We start from the raw sequence: 27,953 nt of genomic DNA, 5'->3' as shown, positions 1-27,953 counted from the left end.
TCGCGCGCCGAGGCTGGGGGGGAGTCGTCGCCGCCGCCGCCGCCGCTCCCGCCGCCGCCGCCGCCGCCGAGGTGACTGAGGAGAGAGGCGCCTCCTCGCTCCCGCCTCCGCCGGCCTTCAATGCCCAGTCCCCAGCTCGCCAGCGTGAGTGCGCCCCTCCCGGGCGGCCCCGCGCGGCGCCCGGGCCTCGGGCAGGGGAGGGCGGGAGGCGCCGCTGCCATTAGAGCAGGCCCGAGACACGTCCCCGGAAGGAGGGCCGGGCCGGGCCAGGGGCGGGGAGCGCGGCTCGAGGTGGGGGAGCGAGCGAGTGAGCGTGGAAGAATGCGGGAGAAGGTGCGTGTGCGGGCAGCATGTGTCCTTGTGGGGGCGAAGGTGTGGCGAGAGCGAGTGGGGGCGAGGAGGAGCGTGGCGGACGAGGAGGTGTGCAGGGGTGCGCCTGCGTTTGTCCGGCGCGTGAGCACAGGCATCCTGGAGGCCCCTTGGTCTTTGTGTTGATAGGGAACCTTCGGGTCCAGGGTCTTAACTCAGTCAGAAGCGTGGAATCCCTGAGTTGCAGTCAAGTAAGAGAAAACGGTCTGAGTTTCCCGTGACGCTGGTCTCTGGCGCTTCTTCCCCCTTTCGTAAAAATGTATGTAAATTTATGAATTTTCAGCAGTGTCTTTGCCATCCTCCCCACCCCCATTTTCCAGCGCTAACCATCCAAGCTTGACTCTTGTCCAGGAGCCTGAGTTTTTGCCGGTAAAGTATTCGGAAGTGTAAACTTTTTTTTTTTTTTGGCAAATGCTTAGTGTTCAGGTCAAGGATATTTAATGAGGTAAACCGCAGTATCTTTTATCTGTGAGCGACTCTTATCCTTCTGCAGGAAAGCGCCTAAGAAACGGTCATAAATATCGATAAAGAAGTGCCATAGTTTAGTTTCTGTCCTTGGATTTGTCACGAAGTATAAAGTGACTAATGTAGCGTCATTGTAGGCATTCAGCAAATGCTTCAGTTTGGAGTCGCTATTGCTGGATTAGTATATGGTATTTACTTGTTTCCCCGCTCTGTGTTACTGAGCAGTTTCAGACAGGAAGTGAGAGAAGTTGAGCCTCGTTAGTGCGCAAGAGGAAACTAAGGCTATAGAACTCCCATTATCAGAGCTTTGTTTTCTGATGCTGACATTTTTAGTTTTGGATCCGGTGATTAGAAAGACTTGTTAATGGATTTTTTTCTATGGGGGTTGCAGAAGTAATTCTTTTGTTTCATTTGTTTTATTGTCCTTTTAGAAATTACAAATAGGTTCTTGTAGTTTTGGTCTCAAACTCTTCGTAACAGGTTGGCTTTGAACTCTGATCTTCCTGCCTCAAGTCTTCCAAGTGTTAAAGGTATAGGTGTATAAGTAGGCTGAATTGGGGATTAGAGTTGAAGAATTGTAGATACAGATTTTATGTTTAATGATGTAATCATAAAGGTAATTGGAAATAAGTAAGCAAAGCTGAGCCTGGTGGCTCGGGTCTGTAATCTTCAGCTACTTGGGGGTCAGAGGCCAGATGATGGAAGATTTCGAGGGCAGTTTGTGAAACTTTGTGAGACCTTAATCTCAAATAGTGAAGGGGGGCGTCTTCAGAATAGTAACAGGGGTCTGAAGATACAGCTCAGTGCTAGAGCACTGCCTCGTATAAAGAAGTACTCAGTTTAATTCCTAGTGCTGCTATTACTAAAAATGTGGGGAATAAGGAAAGTTAAAAAAAAAAGTAGTTCTTTCGATAGTGGGTATAGAATTACAAAATTTAAAGTAAAGTTAGAGATTTTACACATATTTTTTTGTTTGTTTGTTTTTCGAGACAGGGTTTCTCTGTATAGCCCTGGTTGTCCTGGAACTCACTCTGTAGACCAGGCTGGCCTCGAACTCAGAAATCCGCCTGCCTCTGCCTCCCAAGTGCTGGGATTAAAGGCGTGCGCCACCACCGCCCGGCTGATTTTACACATATGTAACTTAGGTTTTGAGGTCGGGTCTTATCATATAGCCTGGCCTGGAACATAACTGTTGGCTGGCATTTGTGCTGTTCTTGCTGCGGCTTCCCAACTGCTACAATGGCAGGCATGACCCCACTAAGCTTGGGTAGAAATTAATGGTATATTCTTTTTATTTTATTTTATTTTATTTTATTTTTTGGTTTTTCGAGGCAGGGTTTCTCTGTATAGCCCTGGCTGTCCTGGAACTCACTCTGTAGACCAGGCTGGCCTCGAACTCAGAAATCCGCCTGCCTCTGCCACCCAAGTGCTGGGGAATGGTATATTCTTACTGTGTCCTTTTTCTCGGAAATTGGCATACTCTGCTTGAGAAGTATTGTCTTTCACTGGGAGGTGGGAGTAATTAGCAATAAGTGCTACTATGCTACAGGTGTATTTTTTAATATTTATTTAATTCTCACAGCCACAAGGATAGCCTTGTTGGCATTTGTTTGGCAGGCTTTTTGAGATGCTTCTGTTTGCTAGGCACTATGGATTTGGTGATGTACCCCCTGGACTTCTCAGTGAGATAAAGAGACCATGAGCAGCAGGCACGTTGTTCAGTAGCTTGTCCCTGGTCACACAGATAATAAGAATTGGCTTAAAAAATTTTAAGGTCATTTTTCCAAAATACCAAACCATTCTCTCATGATCTTGAATTTCTCATTCTTACAGTGGTCTAGCAGTTTGCACACAGGAGAGCTGTGAGAGCTAATGGGGGACAAGTGTCTCTTAGGCAAGAGGGTGGTTGTAGGAGATGCTGACTTGAGGCTTTTGGGGGGCCTAAGCTAGGTTTTTATGTGGGAGGAGATTGTGCCTTGAAACTGTCTTGGGCCCCAGGGTGTGTGCTCTGAGACAGGTTTTATGAGGCCCCTGGGGTATGTCTGGGAGGACAGTCTGATTAAAGAAATGGAGCAGACTTTCATGCTTGGCAATTTTGTTTGTTATTGGGGGAGGGGTCATTTATTGGCGCTGACGAGTCAACTGAAGTTGCCACTTTGTAAAAGTTTTTCTCTTGGGATGTGCAGATAATTAAGTCAAGAGATTGTAAATCATGTAAGAAAATTCACTTGAAAGTACTTCCTTATGAGTTGAACTTCAGATGCAAAAGTATTACTGAGATAACAGTTTGTTACATTTAGTATCTAGAATAAGCTGGCATTTCAGAACACCTTTACCAGTGAAAAATAGTTCAGAACTGCTGAACTGGGTATTTTCTGACTCAGAACAGAAGTCAGACCACTCCCTCCATGAGTCAGTCAAGTAATATTTAATTTGAACCAAGTTTATAGCAGAAACCATTTACAACATCACTGAACTTTGGTGGCATAAGGGAAGGAAGAGTAAATGAATGCTTCTGCACAGGTTTCTTAAAGTCAAAGGTCCATATATACTACTTGGAAATTGTTAGCAGATTAAGTTGTATTTCTTTTTTTTTTTTTTTTTTTCCTTTCAGTTAGGTCCACCTCCCACCTACCTCCTTTGAACTCAGGGCCTCCTGTCACTCTACAACAGAGCTGTACCCTACGTCCTTTGAGGATAGTTTTGATAGATAAAATGTTGAAATTGAATAGGGACATTACAGTTCCACCTTTTATTGGAATTAGGGGTTGGAGATCAGTAAACCTCTGGAGAAAGCATTCTCAAAGAAAGCTTCAGGGGAACAACACATAGCTTTTCCACATTCACTCTGGAGATTGAAACTTCATTTGTGCCTAAATAGAAGTTGGGGATTGTTAAGTAAGATTTTGAGTGAGTAGAAATCTGGACACAGTTTAATGTGGCAGAGTAGTAGAGCAGATTAGTAAAGAGGATGGAGGTAGAGACTTGGTTTTAGGTGCTTGTAAGGTATGTTAAAAGTTTCGTGTTCTTGGTTACAGTACTAAAAATAGCGATCTCTTTTTAGAGGCCTGTTAGAGTCTGGTCACAAACCATAACCTTTATATCCATCAAGGTGATGTTCATTGGGTTAGAGGTGTTGACAAACCTGAGTGTCATCCTTGGAGCTCTCACGATAGAAGGATAGATAGAACCAACTCCAGGGTGTGCTGTGACTTCCACACAAATGCCCATATACAAACATGGGCAAAATAAGTGTAAAAAATAATCCATAATGTTTATTAATCTCTTAGCAGTACTCTCTTTACAAGTAAGGAATTGGTTTATAGACTAGATGTTGAATTCCAAGTATTGGGATCTAAGCTGAGATGACAAGGACATGGTGGTGAGTGGAAAATTATTTTTATTTTGGAATGAAAGCACTTACATCCCTGCTGAAGCAGTGGATGTTACTAATCAGAATTGCTTTGGGAAATGGCAATTGAGTTTAATCTGTTGAATACTACAGGAAGAGTTGTGTCCCCCCCCTCCCTTTTCAATTTCAAAATTATCATATATAGATGTCTGGTATCACCATGAACTACATGGTTATCCTTAAATCGTGTTTTCTAGTTCACTTGACTTACTGGACTGTCTTTTGGACCTAAATGCCTTATAGGAAGGAGTGCCTGGTACAGAGCTGAAGTGGGGGTTGTACAGAAATCTGCTGCCCTTTATACCTGCAGAGGCCATTGTTACAAATTGTCATTTCCCTGTGCCTCCATGAAGAAAAGCTACTTAGAAACTGTAGGCTCTGTTCACTTTCCACACATTCTCATGAAGTTATCAGGGCTTGGGTGAGAAAATAAATGACTTTCGTATACAATGCTACACCTTTTAAAGGTGTTTCCCTGCACTGTATATATTCTCTCTCTTTTTCCCCTCTCCTACCTTTCCCTGTCTCTTTCCTCTCTCCTTCCTTCCTTTCTTTCTGAGAAAGGGTGTCTGTAACTCTGTCTGGCTGTCCTAGAACTCATTATGCAGTCCAGGCTGGCCTGGAACTCTCAGAGCTCCTCCAGACACTGCTTTCCAGTGCTGGAATTGAAGGAGTTCTCTGTCACACCTGGCCCCCTTATATTTTCAGTCATTGTAGATTTATAAAGGATCAAAATCTTTTCAAGAAAGATTATTTTGAAAAGTAGACTAATTATACAAGTTTTTGTGACTTGACTACCTATTTCTTGTTTGTATGCCTTTTTGACACTTAGGTTCAGTGTAGAATCTCAGGATGTAAGTTGAAGGTCACCTTTAGCTTGGGGGTCACCCTGGGCTACAGTGAGGCTATGTCTCAAGTACTCCTTCTAACTCTAAGTTAATTCTAGAGAATTTAAAGATGAGGCTTTAGTGTGTTCCTTTGCTGGTTGAGGAGGCTTTAGTGTGTTCCTTTGCTGGTTGAGCCTAGTCTGGAACAACACACTTCAACATTTGAGCAGTCTCCTTTGGAGAAGTGGTGGTTAATTTCTTTCATAGTATTTTTGGGTTGAAATTTCATTCTTCTCAGAGAATGTTAATTCTTTTGGCATAAAATGAGCCCTTGATACATTTGTTTTAGCAGTTCTGATAAATTATATTTTTATTTCTGCAGTGGTAAAAATGTTGGCTCTAAGTAAGATATCATTTGATAGAATTAAAAATCAGATCTTCTTTCATCTAGTTTGTCTTGAGATTTGAACATCTTTTTCCCCCTGTTGTTTTACAGTAAGGTTGTTCTAGGCTGTTCCATCATTATATTTGTATATGTAATTTATATGCACACTTGATGTGTATTATTTTTAGTAGTAAGATGCATTTTCTACTTTGCATTATAGTGAAAAGCCTGTCATGAGAGGACATGGCTGGTTTGTGCAGAGGGATGGAACTCAGCAGACTGAGAAGGATGTGTTAGAAAAACAATAGAGTCTAGTGACATGACTCTGTGTCATGTGTGCTTACAAACAAGGTTTTGTTTGGTGAGTAGCTTAAATTATGTAAATATGAGAAGCACTTTATTTAAGTCACATATATGCATGTGGTGTGTATTCTGTGTCTTGGTTGTTATGAAAGGTAAGGTATATCCTCAGCCTTGACTGTCTTTTGACAGGATCTTAACAGGACCCAAAAATGTCAGTGACCAGTTTGCTCCTTGTGATGTTTTTTTGAGACCTGAAATTCATGCTTCACAGAGCCTGGCTTGGCTATATTCTGTTTTGCATTTCTGATGAGATGGGATCTTTAAAATAATTTCTGTTTCTGGGGGTAAACCATTTCAGTGATCAAGTGGGATTAATGAGTATAGAGAATATATATATGTGTGTGTGTGTGTGTGTGTGTAGGCAAGCGCTCTACCATTGAGCTAAATCCCCAACCTCTATTTGCTCCATTCTTTTTTGGTTTTGTTTTTGTTTTTTGAGACAGGGTTTCTCTGTGTAGCCTTGCCTGGAATTCACTCTGTAGACCAGGCTGGCCTCGAACTCAGAAATCCGCCTGCCTCTGCCTCCCAAGTGCTGGGATTAAAGGCGTGCGACACCACCGCCCGGCTATTTGCTCCATTCTTAAGACCACTACTCCACTTTGGAATTTCTGAGACTCTAGTGTGGTTTGAACTGGCCTCAAATTCTCCATATGGTCAAGACTGTCTCCAATGTTAATCCGGTTAATCAAGGCTAGTCTTTCTCAAGTCACATTGTCTTGTCCTTTACGATTTCTGTTGAGTTCTTCCAGTTCCTGGCAGGTTCATACTTTTCCTTAAGTTTTTATTTGTACATGTTCACTTGTGTGTGTCATTCAGGGACAGTTTAATAGGAGACGCTTCTCAGTTAAACTCTGGATCCCCATCTTGATGCTTGGCAGTAGGCACCTTTCCTTGCTGAGCCATTTTGCTGGCTCTCTTTTGAAGTCTTGAATCTCTTCCTTCTTTTCTTTTCACACTTTCTCTGACATACGAAGTGTTAACATGAAAGCTTAAATTCCTGTCAAGTATTTTCACCCATATTGATTTTGTAGGAGCTTGATCCTTGGTAGGATGTTTATGGCATGCTGCATTTTAGTACCATTCAGAGGTGATGAGGTGTTACAAATGGAGGAAGCATTTGGAAGAAGAGGATAAAGGAAAATTTGATTTTATGTTCCTAAATTGGAGCCCATGTCAGACTAAATTAGTGGCAACAGAAGACCCTTGGCATCATGTCAGTGATCTTACCAGTTTACTTCACATTTATACATAGTACATACCTTTCATTTTCATTGTGAGTTATTTCTTTAAATTGGGAGTATTTGTGTGTTTAGTGAAAAAAATCATACCATTATTGGACAATTAGTGATTAGATAATATAAGAGACAGACACAGATGACTGAAACATGATTCATAAAAACAAGTATAGAGGAAGTGAAGTCATAGCATAACCAGTTTCTTTGAAACATAGACAAAAATGTCTTAGCAGCAGAATGTTTTATGGGGACTTTTATGCTGACAAGATGGGTTTTGGAATGTCTTATTTGTTATCCTAAACTGAGAAAGGAAAGTGTTAAGTTGGCCCATGCATAGCTGGGAAGTTTCTAAACACTGTATTATATAGATGCTTAAAAGGGCCTTGGGGTTCTGCTTTGCATGCTGCTCCTGTGCTGTGGGTTATTTTGAAAGGTGATTCAAATAACCTTTTCCAAATGTATGTTTTGCAACCTCAGGGAACTTGCAGCTGCTACGGTCATTTCAACTGTCCTGATGCAGGGTAGGAAGCATTTCAGAGTGGTGTTGACAAGTAGAAGCCAGGTGTCCTTTGGGGTTTTGCTTCTGAATTTGCTTTATTAAAACTATTACAGTTGAAAGTTGGAGTTTTGGTGGGTTGGTTGGTTTGGTTTAGGTTTTTGGTTCTGGTTATTGAACCTACGGCCTTGAGCACACTTTAATACAAGCACTACCAAAGAATAGTATCTTAAGTCTTCAAGTGTATCCATTAATGAAATAATCAATTCAGTAAGCAGGTTTTGAATTAATATGTGGTGAAGTTGAAAAGTGAATTAAAATGATTTAAGATTTAAATTGTTTTTTAGGAAAACTAGTCTAGTGAGATTAAACAAAGAAAAATCAAGAAAAACATTTGACTTTAATTTTCAGACAAAGCAACTAATTGGAGGTAGTTCTTACTACATAAGATTACCACAGTTGTTTAGAAAAAGAACAAGCTTAACATTATAATAAAAGATGCTTGGGTATTTATCTTCAAGTGCTATTAATTGGTCTCTAAATGTAAAGTATGAATGAAATGAAAGTATGGATGAGTAGAATCAATGTAACTGTTGGTTTATTTTCTTGGTTGAGACAGGGTTTCTCTTTGCAACCTTGGCATCCGGGAACTCACTTTATAGACCAGGCTGGCCTCAAATTCAGAGGTCTGCCTGCCTCTGCTTTTCTTGTGTGCCACTACTGCCCATCCCATCCGTTTTAACGTTTTAAGATTAAAGAATTAGATCAGCACCCAATGTTAGGAACATAACATGAGACCTTTTCATGTTACTAACCAGTATAATTATTATGTTTTCAAATATGAGTTGAAGATACTACAATACTTGTCTTAAAGCTATTTGTAGAGAAAGATAAAACTAAAAAAAAAGTTCTAATCACTAGGATACAAATTTGAAAATTACTCTCTCTGATTTGGGTAGAAACAGGGCCCACTGGCCGTGAATGAGCAGCTGTCAGTGTCTCAGAAGCAGGTGTGCTTGTTGGCTAATTGCTTTCCTTTCCTTTTTGAGTGGCAGGCCATGTGTCTGCTGATTCTGAAATGTTAGGACATTTCCTACCATCAAGGTCATAGCTTCTTTTTATAGAGTGGATTATTGATTTCTGTACTGGAACTTCATTCTCAAGTTCCCTTCTTAAAGGAGGAAGTGCAGGAGTGGGAATAACCAAGGAGTAACTCTGAAACTCTTGAGAGTTGTTTTCTCTAACCAGTTAAAGAAGGTGTCCTGCTGTTATCTCATTTACAGATATTGAGGTTTCTAGTGTATAAAATCCATTGGGTACTTTTTTCTGCTGTCTAGGATCAAAGTCAGTGGAAGGAGGGGAATTAATAGGAATCTTCTAAATTTCAAGAGGCCAATGTACCAGTTTTTGTTTGATAAATGTAGCATTAAAGGATCAGGCAAGGTAGATAACCCAAGTTGGAGAGAGCACTTGTCTCAGCAGTACTGAGAGTGGTTAGAGTAAGTCAGGACAGTGAACAATTTCAGGTTGAGACTAGTTAACTAAATGAGAAGTATTTAGGTAAATACAAGTTCTCTTCAGATTACATGCTTTCAGAAGCTTTCTCAAAAGCTCAAACAGTACAGTTCCTCACTCAGTACTGAGTAAATAGGATTTCACTCTATAGTCTGTGTAGGTGCCTATGAATTCCACAGTTACTTAGGGTCTTGGTTTTCACCTTCAATATCCAGTCTGTGGACAGTCTGGGCTCTGAAAATGGACTTCTTCTTACCCTCTAGATTGTTTGTTACTGTCTCAGCAGCGTTATCTCCTAGGTTGTAGCACCAGCCTCCTCCCCCGTCCTTTTGCTTCCACCCATATCATTTTTCCAGTCTATAAAGCAGCTGGAGTGATCTCTTTAAAACATAAATTGTCATTCTTGAATGAAACCCTTAATTGGCTTCATTTGAGGGTCGTCATTCTCTGAATGAAAGCCAGAAACCTCAGGGAGCCTATAAAGTTGTCACTTGTGACTCTGCCTTTGTCCTCCAGTCCAGTAGCATCGCCCTCCTGCTTTTCCTGGAACACCCAAAGTATGTCCGTATTTTATAATCTTAATCACAGCTTGTCTACTTGTCTAAACTGTTCTCTGAATATCTATTTGGTTCACACCTTCTGGGCTTGGTTAAAATGTCACTTTTTAAGCAAGTTCTTGCTGATGGGCTTTTTTAGAAAATTGGAATCCTGATCTCTTGAACTGCAGATTGTTGTACTTTGCATTTTCTTCCAAGGAGTGGCATTATATTTATCTTTTTTTTGCACACTAAAATATAAAATATATCCCAACAGTAATTTTTAAAATTGCTTTGCCTTAAGAGGTATGTGACATATACCCAATAGATATTCGAATTAATATGTTCTTAACTAGACATACACAAAGAAATTTTAGCACATTTGGGTAAATTTCCAGATCAGATCAGTTGAAGTTATTTCAAAGGGACATGCAGATGTTTTTGTTCATGTAAATGGATTTGTTTTGGGGAACTATTTCAAGGTTTGGGCTGTGTATATAGCGTGTATACATTTTGGCTTTATGTTGCTTGAGCATAGAGGCTGATCAGACTCACTTGGCTTCCTGTAGTATTTCTGATAAGAAAAATAGCAGTAAATACACTTAGTTGTTTTAGGTTCTATTTCCTGTCTAGAATTATTGTGCATTTGCATGTTAATGCACTGTTTTAATTTGGTGAATACTGGCATAGGTTGTCCCATTAGGGCTTATATGACCTCATTTGGAGTTAAAAGGTGGAAAGCTTGATGGAAGTGGATTGATGTTAAGAAGATTGGATCACGTTCACAGGACTGATCTCTCCTGCCGTTGAATAGCTGTATTCACATTTAAACAGGACTGTAGTTTCTGTGCCATGACGTGAAGTTTGCTGAGTCTCTAACAATATGAAAACTGTCTTCCTGGAATTGTGTTACAGGCTTGCTCAAGACAGAGACTAGCCTTCTGGAGGCCTACTAATAGCATTGTTTGGAACCTAAATTTTAAGCCATTAGAGGCTCTTGATCATCTTAGGATTTTTTTAGAAGATAAATGGAATAGCTAAAACTATTTGAAAGGTGTGTGTTAAGATAAACAAGCTAATGCTTCTGTCCTTCATTGGCCCCTCCTCCTTCTCTGCTTCCAGGAATCCTTACCCTCTTATCTTTGTAACCTTTCAGATAGACCATGGGTTGAATGTACTCACAAATACATTTTTAAAAGCATACCATTTATTCTTGCAATGCATCTTCAAAGTTTGTTCAATAGTGTCTTTCATCTATCTTTACCTGTTTGTTTATTATATAGACCTAATTTATTTTTAAGCTTTGCCTAGTTCTCTATTTTAAGAATACACCCTGTATCCAGGCAGTGAAGGTGCACAAAACACTTTTAATCCCAGCACTTAGGAGGCAGAGGCAAGTAGAGTTTGAGGCCGGCCTGGTCAACAAAGTGAGTTCAGGACAGAATAAAACAACAACGAAAAAGAATATACCCTGATTAAAGGATGGGTACTGGGCTGTTTCATGCATGTTGTCTTTAGATTCTCAGTTACAAATGGTAAAATACTGATACCAGGATTTTAGCTGTTTTATACCCCCAGAGTGTTTTTTTTTAATAATTAACTTTATGTGTTTTATGTGCATTGGTGTTTTGCCTGCATGTATGTGTGTATCTGTGCTAGATTCCCTGGAACTTGAGTTATAGGCAGTTGTGAACTGCTGTGTGGGTTTTGGGAGTTGAGTACAGATCTAGAAAAGCAGTTATGTCCTTTTATCCACTGTGCCATCTCTCCAGCCCCCTGCCCTCAGAGTTTTACATAATCTGTGTGCCATTGACTGTCTCAGCTAGTTAGGACTTTGCTTGCTTGCCTGTTTTTCCAAGCCTCTACATCTTTTCCCTCTGCTCTCTGTCCCTTCTATCTAGTCTCTAGTTAGATTAGAGGTCACAGACCATGCTTTTCAGTTCTGTGAAAATACTCTTGCTGAAATTAAAATAGTACATAAAAACAGAAATGTATCTAACATAACTTTTTTTTAAATGTGTGTATTTGTCTGTGGAGGTGTATGCGAATATGGTGCTTTATAGAGACCAGCTGTTTTGTGACTGCCTCACATGTTGGGAACTGAATGATAGTTTTCTGAAAGTGAAGCAAATGCTGTTAGCTATGGAGCCATTTCTTTACCCTCCACACCCCCCCCCCCCCCATGTAACCTTTCTAAAATTAGGAACTATAAAAGGTAGAATATTTTTTGCATATTAATTTGCTGTTATTTGTCAAGTCTAATCTAATTTGCTGGTAAGTTTTTTGACAAAGGTCTTGAACTCCCTCTCTAGGTGAGGATGCCTGGAGGCTTTGAGGCCTTCTGCCTCCACCTCCTGAGCTGCCAAAGACGACTCCACTTTTAAAAATCAAGTGCTGGGTTTTGGGTTTGCCAAGAATGTGTTCTCCCAGTGAGCTGCTTTCCCAGGTCAATAATTTTTTTTTTTTAAGTAGAGAGAGCAGAATTAATATTAGACAGAAGTTTAGAAAAAAAATTTCCCCTGTATGGGACATAAGTGCAATATTTACGCTGCAATACAGGACTCTACAACTTTTGAGCATTCTAGCTGTGGTAGGTTATGGTGGAGATTCTGATTTGTTTTTAAAACTAGTTAGGTGTTAACTCTAGTTAACATTAGTTCAGCTGAAGTGATAGGTGCAGAACTTGTACTATGGATGTGTGTAGTTGGACTCTTGGGAGAAGGGGTGGGACAAAAAATTGCTTTTATCATGTGTCTGTTAGTTTTGATAGAACATAGTGTTTCTTTTGGCAGAAATTCTGTTGTTGGAGTTCTTCAGTATTAAGAATTGAAAATCTAATAAAAAGTTATCATTATCCCTAGAAATGGTTCTTCCCAGAATGAACTGGGAGGAATAAGATGGGATAAAGCCTGTTTTGTGTGCTCAACAGACAAATGCTGGAGACTAGGTAGAAAATTTAATGCTGGGACTGTTAAGCTTTTAAGCCTAGCTGCCACTACAATGCAATCCTTTTAGTGCCTCTACTCATCTGATACACATTAGCTGTGATAAGCTTGAACCAGAAGATCCAAATACAGGTTAGAATTTCCCTGTGTTTTCCTGTGCTCTGTATGCAAGCCATTGTTTTTGAGTAGCTTTTTAAATACTCTTCCTCATAGAAGTCATCAGTTGCAGTTACTTGAAAAGTTAGACTTGTATGCAAAGAGACTGAGACTTGAAGAATATGTGGGTGTATCCAAAATTGAAGGAAAAAAGTAACCAAAGAGTCAGGAGACCTAGGCTCTTGTCCGTGACTCGTTTAGTTAATAGTGTTGGCTTCAAAACAGTTTTACCTACTTGAACAAAATATTTTAGTTTTTAAAAGGTCAGAATAGTTTATCTTTGCATTTCTCCTAACTCTAAAGCTCTTTGACTGTACCAGGAGTGTTCTCTAAAATGTCTTGTGTAACCTCAGGTGCCTGTGTTTGAGGTTGCAGTTACAATGAGAGTTACAAGGGTAGTCATAATATTGACAGGGCTTCTGTGTAGCCCTGGTTGTCCTGGAACTTGCTATATAGACCTGGCTGGATTTATAGAGATCTGTACATAGCCTAGGCCGGTTTCAAGTTTCTGTGTATCCAAGGATGTCCTTGAGTTTGTGATTATACACCTTACCCTCAGCCCTAGTTTCACTGTGTAGGCCTGGCTGTTCTGGAACTCTCTCTGTAGTCTCTGTAAACCAGGCTGCCCTCGAACTCAATCGATCTACCCGCCTTTGCCTCCCAAGTGCTGGGATTAAAGGCATGCACCACTACCGATGCAGGCCTGTCTGTCTGTCTCTGTCTCTCTCTCTCTCTCTGTCTCTCTCTCTCTCTCTCTTTCTCTCTCTCTCTGTCTTTTTTTTTTTTTTTTTTTTTTTTTTGACAGGACTTTACTCTGTACCCCTGGCTGGCCAGGAATTTGCTTTTGTAGAACAGGTTGACCTTGAATGAACTCTCAGAAATCTGGTTGCCTCTGCCTCCTGGGTGCTGGTTCTAAAGCCACCTCCAGGACTGGGCCATATTTTAGGAATGTTTTAGTTTTGTGTCCATAGTAATACTAATGTGCCATTTATAAAATATCTATAAGGAAAAAAGAAGTAAGACTAGAAGATGATTGAAAGTTTGTAGGCCCAGGTTCTCTGGATTTCACTTTCTTCCCCAAATGACTTACCCAATATATCTTTGATAATCTTTTCTGTCTGCTCACATAGAGCCTTTATTTTATTTTTCCTTTCAGTACTGGGGATGGAACCTGAGGCCTGTGCCTTCTGGGCAGGCCCTCTATTACTGAAGCACGGCCAGCACAAATGTTTTTATTGTTATAAATTTAATATGGTTTTTGAGACAGGGTCTAACAGTGTAACCCTGGTTTGGCCTGGGACTTGGACTCTTCTGCTTCTGTCTCCCAAGAGCTGGGATTTATAGGTGTGTGCTGGTGTACCAGTGCACCAAGCCTTTTAAATTATTATTTTAATTTTTGTAGTTTTGGGGTATCAAATCCAGGGTCTTGTGTATGTTAGGCAAGCATGTGCTATATTTTTAGCCCTGAAACTTCAAATAAGTGTTTATTTTTTGGTGACTATTTCCCTGTTCTCAGAGGCACTTTGGCTTGTATAGGCACCATCTGACTGAGCCAGTTTGTAATGAAACATTAAATTGTTTGAAAGCACCAGGCCTAAACTGATATCATAGAAGCTGCCACTTCTCTGACTAGTGTTGTTACAGTAATATTTGGAGAGAATGCTGTGGGAATCACCCTCAGATAGCTCCTACTTTTTTTTTTTTTTTTTTCCTTTTTGGCCGTCCTGTAACTCACTCTGTAGACCAGGCTGGCCTCAAACTCAAGAGAGCCACCTGCCGATGCTACCCAGCTTTTTTTGTAGGGTGTGCCCCACATGCAAACAGAAGCCTCATAGGTCAGAGGAGGGTGTTGGGTTGTTTGGAACTGGAGCTACAGACAGTTGTTAACTGCCATGTGGATTCTGGGAACCAAACCCAAGGCTTTTGCAAAAGTGACAAGTAACTCTTAATACTGAGTCATTTCTCTAACCTCCAGAGTTACTCCTATTTCTTTTTCTCTTTAAGGTGGTTTTTTTTTTTTTGTAATTAGTGCTGGAGAGATGTAGTGCTGGACATGAGGTATAAACATAATTCAGGCAAAAAAAATACCCATACACAAAACAATATTTAAAAGAAAATGATTTTTAAAAGGTTTACTTTTATTACTTTTAACTATTTGTGTAGATATGTGCTGGCACTGCACACATGGGTGCAGGTACCCTTGGAAGCCAGAAATTTTGGATTTCTGGAACTGAATTCATAGGGAGTTGTGAGCTGCTTGGTGTGGGTGTGGGAAATTTGAAGTCCTTTGCAAGAGCAGATTACCCTCTCAACCACGAAGTCATCTTTCTAGCTCTAAAATTATTGACTATATTTATTAGACAGGGCCTTACTATGTAGCCCTGGCTGGCCTAGAATTCCCTGTGTAGACTAAGGTGGCCTCAAACATACAGAACTCCATCTGCTTCTGCTTCTCAAGAGCTGAGATTAAAGGTATATGCCACCAAGTTTAAATTTTTTGGGAAAAAAAAAAATCTCTTAAATTACTTTTGATAGAGGATCTATCTCACTGTATAGCTGTGTAGACAAAGTTGGCCTAAGAATTGTCATTTCCCTGTCTCAGCATCCTGAGTGCTGAGATTACAGCCATATCTGCCTGATTTTGTACTCTTGATGTGGTGATGTGAAAAATGGCAAATAGGAAAATCTGGACCAGAAGCCAGAGCATGGGTGTGTGCATGAGCTGAGTCTGTATACAGTGTGGATACATTAAAAACAGAACCATGTGGCCCGTTAACTCACTATGTGACTTGAGGCAAATCCTTTCACTTGTAAACAGCTCTTGTGTGCGTGTGTGCATATAGACCAGGCTTGCTCTAAACTTACTGTGTAGCAAAAAATGACCGTGACCATGTCTGAGTATGTGCCACATACCCAGTATGCAGTGCTGCTGATCAAATGAGGCTTGTGATGAATGTTAGGCAGGCCCTCTACCACTGAACTGTATCTCCAGACTTAAAAGAATTGACTGTGCTTAATGGATTAATAATCATAATTGGGGAGTCAGTTCATAGTATTTTAATAATTAAATTTTTGAAGTAAAATTTTGTTAATTATCCTCAGCCTATTTACAAATGAATACCCCTATTTTAAACAGAATAACATGTGAAAGAGCGAGTCATCAAAAGCAGAAAAATATAATAGTTTTGTGAACTGAAGAGTTAAAAAAGAGTCCGTGGGCAGGGCGGTGGTGGCGCACGCCTTTAATCCCAGCACTTGGGAGGCAGAGGCAGGCGGATTTCTGAGTTCAAGGCCAGCCTGGTCTACCGAGTGAGTTCCAGGACAGCCAAGGCTATACAGAGAGACCCTGTCTCAAAAAACCAAAAAAAAAAAAAAAAAAAAAAGAGTCCGTGGAAGGAAATTTTCTTCAAGTACCCTTAATTTATGAGTTGAATGAATTTTTAAGATCTCAAATAGTGAAAAATGAGTTAAGTGTGTATCTGAATCTTTATAGGTGTCAGTAATTTAGCATCTGTTGCATTATACCTATTTTGGTCTCTTAGAGAATCTATTGTTTCTGAAGGTTTTATGTTTGTTCCATTCTGTTATTCACTTCATTTTACCTGTGTTTTTTCCCCAGGTTTTTCGTTGGAATATACGTTGCACATTTATGGCGATTCTGAGCGTGAGGGCAGACTTCTGCCAGGCTCAGCACAGCCTTTTCGCTGACAAGTGAGCTTGGGGGTTATATGTGCCATAATTAACATTGCCTTGAAGACTCTGGACACCGAGACTGGCCTCAGAAGTAGTAGGCTTTTTTTTTTTTTTTTTTTTTTTTTTTTTTTCCTTCTTCCAATTGCAAGCATATTCTTTTAATGACTCCAGTAAAATTAAGCATCAAGTAAACAAAAGTGGAGAAGAACCTACACTTTTAACTTGTCTCACTAGTGCCTAAATGTAGTGTAAAGGCTGCTTAAAGTCTGTATGTAGTTGGATTTTTTGGAAGCTGAAGGTATCCATCTGCAGACATTGAGGCCCAAGTTGAATTTGGATTCAAGTGGATTCTTAATACTTCTGCCTGTGTTGAAGAGAGAAGCTTCATAAGGAATAAGCAAGTTGAATAGAGAAAATAGTGATCGATAATAGGCATTTTAGTGGTCTTTTTAATGTTTTCTGCTGTGAAACATTTCAAGATTTATTGATTTCTTCCTTCCCCTCATTTTTCCCACCACACTCACTCACACACGCACGCTCACACTTTTTATTTGCCATAATGAACCGTCCAGCCCCTGTGGAGATCTCTTATGAGAACATGCGTTTTCTGATAACTCACAACCCCACCAATGCAACTCTCAACAAGTTCACAGAGGTAAGATTGTAGCATAGTCTACTTTGGGGCTTGTTTTTTCTTCTTCTTCTTCTTCTTCTTCTTCTTCTTCTTCTTCTTCTTCTTCTTCTTCTTCTTTTCTTCTTAACTATGAATTTTTATCCTTTCATAGTTTACATTGAATTGAATTGTTAGAATAGAATTTTTGAAAGAATATGGAATTTGAGGATTCTATAGATTATCTAGTACTTCTAATTGTGTGTTCTTTTTGTGTTTATTAGTAGTACTTTTTGTCATTTTCAGTAAAAGACTCAACATTTATTGACCACAGTATGTACTCAGCATTGCAGTAAGCACTGAATAATGTTTGTTTTTAAGGTCAAGGGACGACTATAAGACCACAGTCCTATTGTTTCCTCCCTCCTAGAGGTAATAGCACTCAGCTTCAAAGCTCTTTAGTCATCTGCCCAAAGGCTTATCACTGTATTTGGTAGAACTAGCACTTTAAGTCTGTCATACATACTAGGACACATTAAGGGGTGAGCAAGAGAGGTAAGGGAGCTTGTTGTCATTTGTGACAACCTGAGTTCTACCGTTGGGAATATGAGAATGATCCCCCCAAGTTATCCTCTGACCTGCACACTGCCATAACACACGTGTGTCCCATATGCACTAAATTAAAATGTAATAATTAAAAAAATAAGCTTATGTTATACGTCAACCACAAACTACTTAGTAACAGAGTTATCACCAATACAGGAATCCAGAATCCTGGGAAGGGAGTGGTCCTGAGTAGTAAAACATGGAGCCTCATTCCCTTCCCTTTGGGTCGAGAAGACGGTCTTTACGCTGTAGGGGATATTTAAATGTAAAGTTTTTAATCTTTTATAGGTTGCACCATCCAATGTGAGTTCTGTTGATGTTTTATGGAGTAGAGAGAGCAGTTGGAGGATCAGTCATCCAGAGACTCTTGTTTCATGGGTGGCAAAGCTGAGGCCAAATAGTTTTACCATAAAAAATTATAACAGTTTTCTGATGAGAGATAACCATGAAGCTCATTTTATCACCCCTCTCCCCCGGCTCCCATACACCCCATTTTTGTGGTGCTGGGGACTGAACCCAGTACCACTGAGTTACCAACATCCTCAGCACATATATTTTGAAGTCTTTTCTCAACTTCAGTGGCACTGGAAATGGAGCCCAGGGCCTCATGCATGCCAAGAAGCACAGTGCCATGAACTATGTCCTCAGCCCTTCTGTGTTTACTTTTTATTTTGAAGCACTCACTAAATTTCCAAGCCCGGCTTTAATTTAGTTTTGTAGCTCAGGCAGTCCTTGTGCAGAGAGGACAGGTCTCTGCCTGTCTTAGTAGCAGAGAGGACAGGTCTCTGCCACTAAAACATTCATTTTACATTCCCAGCTGGGAGCTGGTGAGATGGGTCAGTGGGTAAAGACCCTCACCAACAAACCTGATGACATAGTAAGCTCAACCCCAACACCCAGGTGCTAGAAGGAGAAAACTGAAATATGGATATTGTTCACAAGCACAGGCACAAAAATGAACAAATGTAAATAATTGTGTTTTAGACAGGGTCTCACTATGTCTCTGTCTGGCCTCAAACTCTAGAGATCTGTCTGCCTTTGTCTCTGGAGAGCCATTCCTGGCTTGTATTAACTGTTTACAGGAGTAACTGGTAATAATTATGTGCTAGCTCTTTTAAAATTACTTTTTATTCCTAATTTCAAAATTAAACTTTTGCTCTTTAGAAAAGCAATAGATGATTACTGCATAAAAGTTAAAACAGCCAGCCAGTGGTGGCACACACCTTCCCAGCACTGGGGAGGCAGAGGCCAATCTTGTGAATTTCAGGCCAGCCTGATCTACAGAACTAGTTCCAGACCGGGCAGTGGTGGCGCACACCTTTAATCCCAGCACTTGGGAGGCAGAGGCAGGCAGATTTCTGAGTTCGAGGCCAGCCTGGTCTACAGAGTGAGTTCCAGGACAGCCAGGACTATACAGAGAAACCCTGTCTTGAGAAAGAAAAAAACAAAACAGAACTAGTTCCAGGATAGCAAGGCCACACAAAGAAGTACTGTTGGGGGTTTGGGAGTGGTTGTTGGGGGGGGGGTACAGAAAGCCAAAAAAGCTAGGTGTTAACCCAGCAGTTGGGAGTCAGGGACAGGCAGGTGTAAGTTCATGACAAGCCTGCTCTACAAATCAAGTTCCAGGATAGCCAGGGCTGTTTAAACAGAGACCCTATCTTGAAAATAGACAACAAAAGCAAAATAACAGAAATTAAAAACATTCCACTGTTACATACCTTAGGCTTCTAGATTTTTCCCCATATGTGTATATATTCAGAGATACACATATGTGAAATCATACCACCTATTTTAAATGATTCTCCCATTATGTTACTTCTGTAGCCGTCATAGTATTCACTGTGTGTGTGCCATCCCCCTTTAGAGAACACTAATAAACAACATTTCTGCCTTTCACCATTCTGTTGTGTCTATGGTGAAGATGCTGTGGAAGCTGTCCTGTCTTTAATACCGGTTTTCTATGAAGTTTCAAGAATGCAATGTCTAGGTCATTGTATATATGAAACTTTTAAAAAGTTTTTGTGCTATGCCACTAAATTGCCCTTTGAAAGATGAGTATTTATTTCCACAAGGAGTGTGTGTCCGTTATGCTTATGCAGTGAGATCAGTTTTGAGCTTTGTCTAAGAAGGATACTGCCTAGTTTCAGTTTCTAATAGTACATTTCTAAAACCCAGGTTTCAGATTCCAAAAGCAAGTCCCCTGATAACTGTTTTTCTTTAAAGGAACTTAAGAAATATGGAGTGACAACTTTGGTTCGAGTTTGTGATGCTACATACGATAAAGCTCCAGTTGAGAAGGAAGGAATCCACGTTCTAGTGAGTGTTGAGTGTCCTTGTTTGTTTCTGTGAGTCCACTGACATTCAAACACTGAGGGAGAAGGAAGCTTGGGACTCAAATGCTAAGTTAGTAGGCAGTTGTAATAGCCGTCTCCTAAGTTTCTTTGGATTAATACATGAGCAGCATTATCCGTTGTGTCCTCGGAGTCTACAATTGCAGTTTATTTTCAACAAATGAAAGGCAAAATTGAGTGCACACTTATTTCTAAAATGTGGAAATTGGAGCCTGGGGCATGTCTCAGACAGTGGAGTGCTTGCTGTCAGAGCTTGAGTGCCTGAGATTGACGCTCAGAAACCAAGCAAAAAGACCTGTCTCAAACTCTCAGGGTAAAGGGGGTAAAGCACCTGCGTTTAATTCCAGTGCTGAGGAGGCGCTGTATGATTTCAAGGTCATCTTGGTCTATGTAGTGAGTTCTAGACCAGCCAAGGCTCCAACAGTGGGGCTCTGTCTCAAGACCCCCTCAGAAATGCAGTGGACACCAGCTGAGTAGTGCACAGCATCTGAGGCTGTTCTCAGACCCCAGCCTGCACACAATGAACATTGTCATAGTTTGTAGATTCATTTAGCTTTTGTTTCTATGCTACTAATATGAATGCAATAATGTAATTTCCATTAAAATACTTCATATGGAAATATCCTTTGCCTTAATTTGTAAGTACTAATCTGTTAGTGACTTAATATTTTGTGGATAATTTGTAGAGGACAAAAAGACAGGAAAAGGCGAAGGGCTGGGAGAAGGCGCTTTGGTGCAGAGTGGTTTGAATTCAGTTTGAATGCAACTCAAGCCTGCTGATTGTTTCTTTTCCCTGAATACTCGGGCTCATGAGGTGCAGCAGTTAGGGATGAGATGCCCTTACAGTCTTCTGTGCCACAGTCTTCTGTGACTTTGTGAGGGCAGTCTAGTAGGAAGATTATGTAATTAACTGGGAAGAAAGCAATGAGGAGAGGTAGGTAGTTCAGTGATCTCAGTCAGTTGCCCACCTGGTCAGTGGCTCAGAAGGCAGTTATGTGGGTAAATTTTCTTGTTGGTAAGGTGGTAGTCATTTCATGTCTGTGATTCATAGGTTTCTCATTTTTGTTTTAGTAAAAACATAAAAACTGCCACCAACATGGTTTTTTAAAAATTGCTTTACTACTTGGCATTGTAACATTTGGTTTGCATTCCTATTCTAAAAGACTGGTCCATGGGCTGGAATTCCTGTCAGTAAGAAGACATTTAGAATGCAGCCCTGTGACTTTACTGTTTGAGGCAGTCTTCGTGTTTCTAGGCATGTCTCAAACTCACTGTGTAGCTGAGGGAGACTTGATTCTCCTTCCTCTGTCTCCCAGTGCTGGAGTTTCAGGTGTGTGTTGCTGTGTTTGGTTTATGTGGTTTCAGAGAATTGAACCCAGGGCTAGGTAAACACTCTCCCAACTAAGCTATGTCTCTAGCTTAGAGATTATTTTTAATTGTGTGTGTGTGAGAGAGAGAGATTGATTGATTGATTGTAGGTGCCCAGAGAGCTGGAATTAAAGGTGTGCACCACCACTTCCTGGCTCACAGTAAAGTGCTCTTAAACACTGAGCCAGTTATTGTTTTAAGTTTTTAAATAACAGTTTCTTTTTCATTCTTGTGTACCTGTGTGGAGATCAGAAGAACCCTTTGTGGAACCAATTGTTCAGTTGTCTCCTCCTACATTTATTTGGATACCAGGGATTCGGCTCAGTTTACCAGGCTTGTGTGGCAAGCACTTTTATTCAATGGAGCCATCTGGCTTGCCTGGTTGTTGTTTTTAATTTTGTTTCTTGAGACTGGGTTTCTCTGTGTGAACTTACAGAGTGCCACTACTTCCCAAGTGCTGGAATTAAAGTGTGCTCTACAACAACCTGCTAGAAAGCTTTTATTTAAGGAAAAGATAGGATAGCTGTCTTGGATTTTTTATTTCTGTGAACAGACACCGTGACCGCAGCAGCTCTTATAAAGGACATTTACTTGGGGCCGGCTTACAGGTTCAGAGGTTTAGTCTGTTATTCTCATTGCAGAAGCATCGCAATGTGTAGGCAGGCATGGTGCTGGAGAAGGACCTGAGTGCTACATCTTAATCTGCAGGTAGCAAGAGGAGTCTGTGTGTCACACAGACCAGACTTTGATCTTACAAGACCTGAAAGGCTGCTTCCACAGTAACCTACTTCCTCCAGCAAGGCCACTCCCTACAGCCAAGAATTCAAACACATGAATCTATGGGGGTCATTCCTATTCAAACCACCACAGTAGCCAAGAGGAATAATGGTCAAATGCACTAGTGAAGAAGAGACCAGTGAGTCTCATCTGGCATATGGTACCAGGTGGGCTAAAAGCACGACAGCAAGGGGATCCTCTTACTTGGTCTCAGTTTTCAGAGTTTTCTCTATTATGTCTAGTTGCTACCCTGATCAAAGACTAGGTCTGTGACACAGAGATTTTTGGTTAAGATAGGGCTAGCAGAGTGTGGCCATTGGTAACTGCTTGACTAGTATTTATAAGTCCCTAGGCTCAGTTCAAAACATTTGTGTGTATGTGTCTGTTTTTAGATAGGTGTGACATTTATAGTATTTCATTTGAGAAGACTTTTTTTTTTTTTTTTTTTTTTGGTTTTTCGAGACAGGGTTTTTCTGTGTAGTCTTGGCTGTCCTGGAACTCACTCCGTAGACCAGGCTGGCCTCGAACTCAGAAATCCGCCTGCCTCTGCCTCCCAAGTGCTGGGATTAAAGGCGTGCACCACCACCGCCTGGCTTCATTGAGAAGACTTACTTGACAGATTCAGATTTTGGTCTTGGATAGTTTTCAGTAGTGATCATGATTTTGATAACAATAGGTGTATGAGTTGGCACAGACCTTTTGTCCCAGCAGAGGCAGTAGAATCTCTGAGTTCAATGCCAGCCTGGTCTACATACAGAATGAGTTCCAGGATGTCCAGGGATACACAGAGAAACCCTGTCTGTCTGTCTGTCTGTCTGTCTGTCTGTCTGTCTGTCTGTCTGTCTGTCTCTCTCACACACACACACAACACACTCGTGCCTGCGCGCGTGCATGCTCTCTCGCATACTCGTGTAAGTAAGTAGCTGGTTGGTGGTGGCTCACACCTTTAATTCGAGCACTTGGGAAACAGGCGGGTGGGTCTCCCTGTCTGGGAGTGGGGTGTTAGGGGATGGGAATAGGTGATATATTCAGCTAAGCCTGTCTGCTCTGGCTATTTTCGGCTCATTTTTTTATTTGGATGTTAGTCCCTGAGAACATACCAGTTTAATGTAAGAAGTCATTTCTTTTCAGGATTGGCCATTTGATGATGGAGCTCCACCCCCTAATCAGATAGTAGATGATTGGCTAAACCTGTTAAAAACCAAATTTCGTGAAGAGCCAGGCTGCTGTGTTGCAGTGCATTGTGTTGCAGGATTGGGAAGGTAATTCACTTTTACTGAACTGTTGAATCTAAATAAGCCAACTGAAATTTTCACCTTGGTAGAGTTTACATTTAGTAATTAAATGATACTAAATCACCAGAAAGGAAATGAGAAAAAGCCAGTGTAATAAGCTCTGATGAGAGCCCTTTGGGTTGGGTCTGATCTGATTCTAATGTCACACTGAATGTAATGAAGGCCTCTACCCCATTTCAAGAGAAAGAGATTTAGGTCAGTAAGTGGGCAACAAAATTAAAATTGTTTTAGGGATTAAATTATCTATAAATGATTGGGTTTAGATTGAAATGAAGTTAGTTAACAGGTAGAAGGTTACTTTAAACTCCTGACCTGAAATGTGTGCACAATCATCGTCTGTGACTGTAAAACTCTTTTCACTGAGCATTACTTCCAATAGTGTACACTTTGATCAACAGCAGGCTAAATGGCAGTTTATGGTGTGCACTGTGACTCAGAACATTACTGTGCGTTGCCGTTGCCTTAAGGTGGTGGTGACTTGAGTCATTGGCTCTGCTTAGCACTTTAGTATGGCAAGGTTTCTTCATAAGGTTGGAAGTTTCTGTTCTCTTGAAGGTTGATGGTGGTGTGAGGCCTTCCTGGGTGGCTTTATTTCTGTGGCCTGTCGCAGGTAGTTGGAGGCAGTGCTCTATTAGTGTGCTTTTGAAACATCTTGTTTAAGACTAGAGAACAGAGCTGGACATGGTGGCACACGCCTTTAATGTCAGCACTTAGGAAGCAGAAGCAGGTGGATCTCTTGAGTTCAAGGCCAGCCTGGGTTACAGAGAAACCCTATCTCAAAAAGCAAACAGTTGAGAGGCTGAGTACAGTGGATTGGGAGGCAGAGGCAAGGACTGCTCAGGAGTGTTAGGCCAGGCTGCTCTACAGAGTGAGACCTTGTTGTAGAAGAAAACATGAGGTTACTGAGTTGGAGGGGAAAATGTGTTTGTTCTTGTCTGTCCCCATTTACCCATTTCATTTATTTATTTAAGAATGGGACATGATTTTTATTTTGTAGTCCTGACTGCCCCAGAACTAATTGTGTAGTTCAGGGTGGCCTTGAATTCAGAGATTTGCCTGTCTTCCAAATGCTGGGATTAAAGGAATATATGCCACTACACCCAACAGAAGCTCAAGTTGTTAATGTGTAAGCTTTCAGTTAAAAAACTAAAACTCTTCCGATTCTAAAGGCTTGTGGATACTTATAGGTGGTTTCTGTCTGCAGGGCTCCTGTGCTAGTCGCACTTGCATTGATCGAATGCGGAATGAAGTATGAAGATGCTGTTCAGTTCATAAGACAGTGAGTATGAAGCTATATGTTCAGAAACTTGAGGTGGGGCTGTGCGCGAGGAAGAGGTTATGGGAAGGAGTCTCTTGGAATATGCAATCACTGGCTGCCTTGGGCCTTAGACACTGTTTGAAGATAGGAAAAAGGGTTAAGGCAAGAGACAAAGACTGGAAACCATTAGCATTTGTAGTTCTATTTCAGTGTCAGATAGTATATAGTTGGATGTCTAGGAATCTTGCCAATGAGTGTATTGATCAGTGCTGCTTTCATTGGGTTTCATAATAGCACCAGTGCAGTTCCATACGACCAGCAGGCAAAGGCAATGCATGGAGAAACAGTCATCACTTGGTACTCTCGAGTGACCTGCTCTCATACACAGTTACACTGGTAGTATTCTGACAGTCCAGGCATTGGTCTGAAAGAATAGGCCACACTGTTCCTTTCTTTAATAAAATCAAAGCATCCACATCTGTCCTGAACCTGAGGTTTTGTCTTTGTATGTTCTAGTTTTTGTTTTTTATATTTTAAAGCATCCTAATACTTGTTTGTCATTCTAATCTGAAGAATCTGTTAATCTAAAAGGAAAGAGTGATCTGGTGTTCAACACCCTGCTGATTTCTGTTAGACTCCAATAACAAGCAGAGAAAGAAATCTAGGAGCCAGAGGCAGGCAGATTCTGAGTTTAAGTGATTTACACCACGAATTCCAGGACAGCTAAAGCTACACAGAGAAATCCTGTCTTGGAAAACGAAAAGGAAAAAAAGTTCATGTCTCAACTTTCTAAAGTAATGTGGTCTGGGGAGTATGCAGGCTTTTAGCTCGGGAGAGCTTGCTAGAAGGCATCATTCTATAAATAGTACATTTCAGGAAGCTGTATAGCTATTTGCTACATGATAGTGCACTGTTCTTATATTTTCAGAAAAAGAAGAGGAGCATTCAATTCCAAACAGCTGCTTTACTTGGAGAAATACCGACCTAAGATGCGATTACGCTTCAGAGATACCAATGGGCACTGCTGTGTTCAGTAGAAGTAGAGGAAGGCCGGCGAGATCGTGGCATTAGAGGGAACTCTTCGTACCTGGAAATGTGAATCTGGATTCTTACCTGTGTCATCAAAGTAGTGATGGATTCAGTACTCCTCAACTCCTAATGATTGAGAAGGCAGCCGATAAAAGAACTTCCTCTATAACACGAATAAAATGTTTAAGAAAACAGAAAAGAAAAGGGATTAATTTAGTGAAAGATGATTCTGCTCCTAGTTTTGGAGTTTTGATTTCTGCCAGGATTGAATTATTTCAAAATCTCCTGTGTTTTTTAAGCTTTTTCAAAATAGATGTCTGAGGAAAACCAGCAGAATATTAACCAGTGTGGACCAGTTGCTGGGGAGCACGTGCTTCCATTATGCTTGGCACATAGGTCTCTTTGTGGTGGGATTTGGGGGAGGTAGATTTTCCCCATCTTCTCTCTCCCTGCCACCCCTCCCTTCTGATCCACGTAGATGGAATAGAAAGAAGCCTTTTTTGCTGTAGATGTGCGTGTGTCTGGCAGCCTTAAGCCCACCTGGGCACTTTTAGGGAAAAAAAAAGAAAAACCAAAAAATAAATAAATAAATAAATAAATAAATAAAAGCAAAGAAAAAGCAGTGGCGCATATATTCATGGTCCAGGTGGTTTCTAGTCTATTGATGATGGATGCTCACATTAGTTTTGTTTTGTTTTGTTTCTTGCAGCCCTGATCTACCATTAGGGTGTGAAAGGCAGCCAGGAGCCTTTGGCTTTGGAAATGGTGAGGAAATGGCATCCTAAACGGAGCCTTTCTCCTGTGATTTAGCTGAGAGAATCCTTTTCCCAACAGAGAAACAAGTGGACCTCCTAGAAACTTTATTGCAGGAAGAGGCGACTGGAGGCCACTGTTAGTGTGTCCAAGAGAGGTAGTATGTTTCTACAAGGGTAGAATTGTGGGCTGTGGATCTGCTAGCTAACGATGTCATGGAAAAGTGGCTTCAGAAATAGTCAAAGGAGCAACAGAACATTCATAGTATTTTGGTCTTGAGAAATGCCTGTGGTGGTGGTTTTCCAAATTCCTCTTTATTTATGCAGTTGAGTGTGACCACCTATCTATCACCTTGTTACTTTTAGATTCTTCTGAGATTATAAAACAGAAAAATCACTGTCAGAACCAGCCTTGCCCAGTGAGTATGTGTCCACAGGCTGTAACAGGGTGGGAGAGCAGCAGCAGGCAGCCCAGTGACAGCACATGTTCATGGCAGTGTGTGGAAGTGTTGTGGGTTCTCTGCTCGGTATGTTGATACAGAAAAGCTTTTTCCTTATTTGCAGAAGGCAGTTGACCAGACAAAGCAAATGGAGGGGCACCTCCTTGTACCCTCTTCATCCAAACGTTCCATACTCAACAGTACCCTGCTGCAAGCCTCGAGGGCGGGCCTTCAATCGTTTTGTCCCACTGGATTTTTATTGTGCAGAGTCCTAAGCTTCCCGTTTTGATTTTGTTCATGTCAGTTGGGCCGGTGGGATGGATCTCATTGACGATACCTCAGATGTTGGCAGCTTTCTGAGTTGCCTGTTTACTATTGATGGAATTGTTCTGATTTTTAACTAAATGCAAATATGTAGTCCTTCCCGCCTCATCCCAGAAAACAAAAAATAATGCTTTTGACACTGTTTCTAGATTTTAAAGTAAAAGATGATGATATAATCAAAAAATTCTTACTTCAGAGCATGACAATAGATTTCTTTAACAAAGACTCAAGATCAAAATTTCTTACCCTTTAAGTTTAGGTTTGACTGTTGATTCCTGAAGGGTTTTGATCAGTGCCACCCAAACCTTTTCCACGTGACATGCTCAGAACTTGTGTGTGTGTGTCTGTTTGTTTATGAGCACAATAGCTCGTGCGAGGGTCTCTCCTTTGAGGTGTCCACCAGCACCAGTGCCTGCCTGAGACAGTGTCATTCTCGGTTCTGGGGGAGGAGAAGGGTGAGTAAAGGAACATAAAGCAGCCCTTACTTTGTCTTAAAGAAGACTAATGTTAATTGTTCTCAGAACTGGACTCCCCCCCAACCCCCCCAAAAAAATATTAAAACTTTTTTCTTTTGGATTTAATGAAGTATTGCTAGCTGAAGCCAGTTTGACTTGTGAGAGAGGTTAGACTGATGGAACGTGTGCAGCCTGATTTACAACCAAACCCTGAACCCTTTTGAAGAACAATAAAATGTATTTTACATGCTCTTTGTGCGTTTCTTCCCCACTCCCAAACAGTTTGTGTGT

The 27,953-nt window shown here is 40.9% G+C and overlaps 1 protein-coding gene across 2 annotated transcripts; it reads left to right on the top strand.

Moving 5' to 3' along the window:
- Ptp4a2 (protein tyrosine phosphatase 4A2) lies at window positions 1-27,911 on the top strand. 2 transcript variants are annotated; one of them, XM_034502824.2, is made up of 6 exons: window positions 1-144; window positions 16,324-17,052; window positions 19,837-19,929; window positions 23,241-23,371; window positions 24,609-24,683; window positions 25,591-27,911. In XM_034502824.2, the coding sequence occupies exons 2-6, from the start codon at window positions 16,957-16,959 to the stop codon at window positions 25,697-25,699; spliced, it is 504 nt and encodes a 167-aa protein (XP_034358715.1). In that variant the 5' UTR covers window positions 1-144; window positions 16,324-16,956; the 3' UTR covers window positions 25,700-27,911. The 2 variants fall into 2 exon arrangements, with proteins under 2 accessions (XP_034358715.1, XP_076790245.1); XM_076934130.1 differs by lacking the exon at window positions 1-144 and adding an exon at window positions 314-333.
- Window positions 27,912-27,953: the final 42 nt, after the last annotated feature.

Source organism: Arvicanthis niloticus, chromosome 5 (genome assembly GCF_011762505.2).
Source record: "Arvicanthis niloticus isolate mArvNil1 chromosome 5, mArvNil1.pat.X, whole genome shotgun sequence".
In the NCBI taxonomy this organism is placed as follows: Eukaryota; Metazoa; Chordata; class Mammalia; order Rodentia; family Muridae; genus Arvicanthis; species Arvicanthis niloticus.
The sequence above is the reverse complement of the archived record's forward strand: the minus strand, read 5'-3'. Positions and strand labels throughout refer to the sequence as shown.

Coding starts and splice junctions, on each gene's coding strand:
- Ptp4a2 (XM_034502824.2), top strand. CDS start 16,957: ATGAACCGTCCAGCCCCTGTGGAGATCTCTTATGAGAACATGCGTTTT. Junction 17,053..19,836: donor CTCTCAACAAGTTCACAGAG/GTAAGATTGTAG, acceptor TTTTCTTTAAAG/GAACTTAAGAAATATGGAGT. Junction 23,372..24,608: donor TGTGTTGCAGGATTGGGAAG/GTAATTCACTTT, acceptor TTCTGTCTGCAG/GGCTCCTGTGCTAGTCGCAC.